Raw genomic sequence first — 1,429 nt, forward strand, 5'->3', positions numbered from 1 at the left:
GCTGCTGTCTTGTGTGGTTTTACCGTGTGTTCAGAATGCCTTCATCACAGTTGATTATTTATTGAGTCTGATGTCTATTGAAGCTGTCAGACATAGGACTAAAACTCAGGAGATATCGTCTGAAAAGTTTAACATTTCCTGCAAATGGACTTAGGGTGAGAAACCATTATAGGTCACATGACTTGGCTTTTGAATGGCAGCTGATGTGATTGTGATTCCTTACTTCCATGTGGGTGACAATCACAGAGGACCCCTCCACCATCACTGAGTGAAGCCTTTTGGTCTCAGCAGGCTCCTCACAGCGGCCTTCACATCCTTGTTCCTCAGGCTGTAGATGATGGGGTTGAGCATGGGGGTCACCACCCCATAGAAAAGGGGGATGAGTTTGTCCAAAAGATCCTCTTTGTCTGCTCCCGTGGAGTCCTTAGACTTGGGCTTCCCATACATGAAGAATAAGGTCCCGTAGAAGACGATTACCACAGTGAGGTGGGCAGAGCAGGTGGAGAAGGCCTTTTCCCTCCCCTCAGCTGAGGGGATCCTCAGGATGGTGGTGATGATGAAGACATAGGAGAAAGAGATGAACAGAACCGGGACTCCTAGGAAGATCACATTCGTCACCTCCATGCTGATCACATTGATGGAAATGTCAGCACAGGCCAACTTTAGAACAGCCAGAATCTCACAGGTGAAGTGGTTGATGACATTGTCCCCACAGAAGGGCAGCTGAATTGCCAAGGATGTGTGTACCACGGAAGCAGCACCACCAATAGCCCAGGAGCTGGCAGCCATGGGCACGTAGGCAGCCTTGTTCATGATCACAGAGTATCTAAGGGGGTTACAGATGGCCACATAGCGATCAAATGCCATCATGCTCAGGAGCAGGCACTCTGTTCCTGCCATGGCAAAGGAGAGTGCCATCTGCACAGCACAGGCTGAGAAGGAGATGGTTTCCTACGGAGTCAAAAAGCTGTCCAGGAACAACCAGTGGGACTGAGGAGGTAGTGAAGCAGATGTCCAGGAAGGAGAGGTTCCCTAGGAAGAAGTACATGGGCGTGTGCAGGCGGGAGTCAAGGATGGTCACCAGGATGAGGACCCCATTGCCCAGCAGGATCACCAGGTAAATCAGCAAGATGAGCACAAAGAATGTCTTTTCCAGCTCTGGGTGGGCAGAGAGCCCCAGGAGAACAAACCCCATCACAGGGGAGGTCTCATTGGCTTTTTCCATGTGTTATCCCCTCTGCCATCAGCAAAGTACTGAGCAGCGCATCAGGCTTTTTGGGAAGAGTCCTAGGCGTCTAATATGTGGTCAAGTTCCCACTGCATAATAGAAGAACATACCTGTGCAAGAGAAAAATGACAGAAAGAGACAGTAGGGGGTGTCTTAGAAGACAGAAGGTCAGAGCTGGACAGGTAGTGGGTGAGGGCCTCA

General features: G+C 50.2%; 1 protein-coding gene across 1 annotated transcript; it reads right to left on the minus strand.

Annotated features, from left to right (window-relative positions):
- Positions 1-261: 261 nt before the first annotated feature.
- Positions 262-1,225, minus strand: LOC116474171 (olfactory receptor 2S2). The gene is given in 2 exon segments (XM_032162640.1): positions 262-975; positions 977-1,225. Coding segments are annotated over 2 exon segments (963 nt in total).
- Between the last annotated feature and the right edge of the window lie 204 nt (positions 1,226-1,429).

Source organism: Hylobates moloch, unplaced genomic scaffold, assembly GCF_009828535.3.
Source record: "Hylobates moloch isolate HMO894 unplaced genomic scaffold, HMol_V3 SCAFFOLD_10, whole genome shotgun sequence".
Lineage (NCBI taxonomy): Eukaryota > Metazoa > Chordata > Mammalia > Primates > Hylobatidae > Hylobates > Hylobates moloch.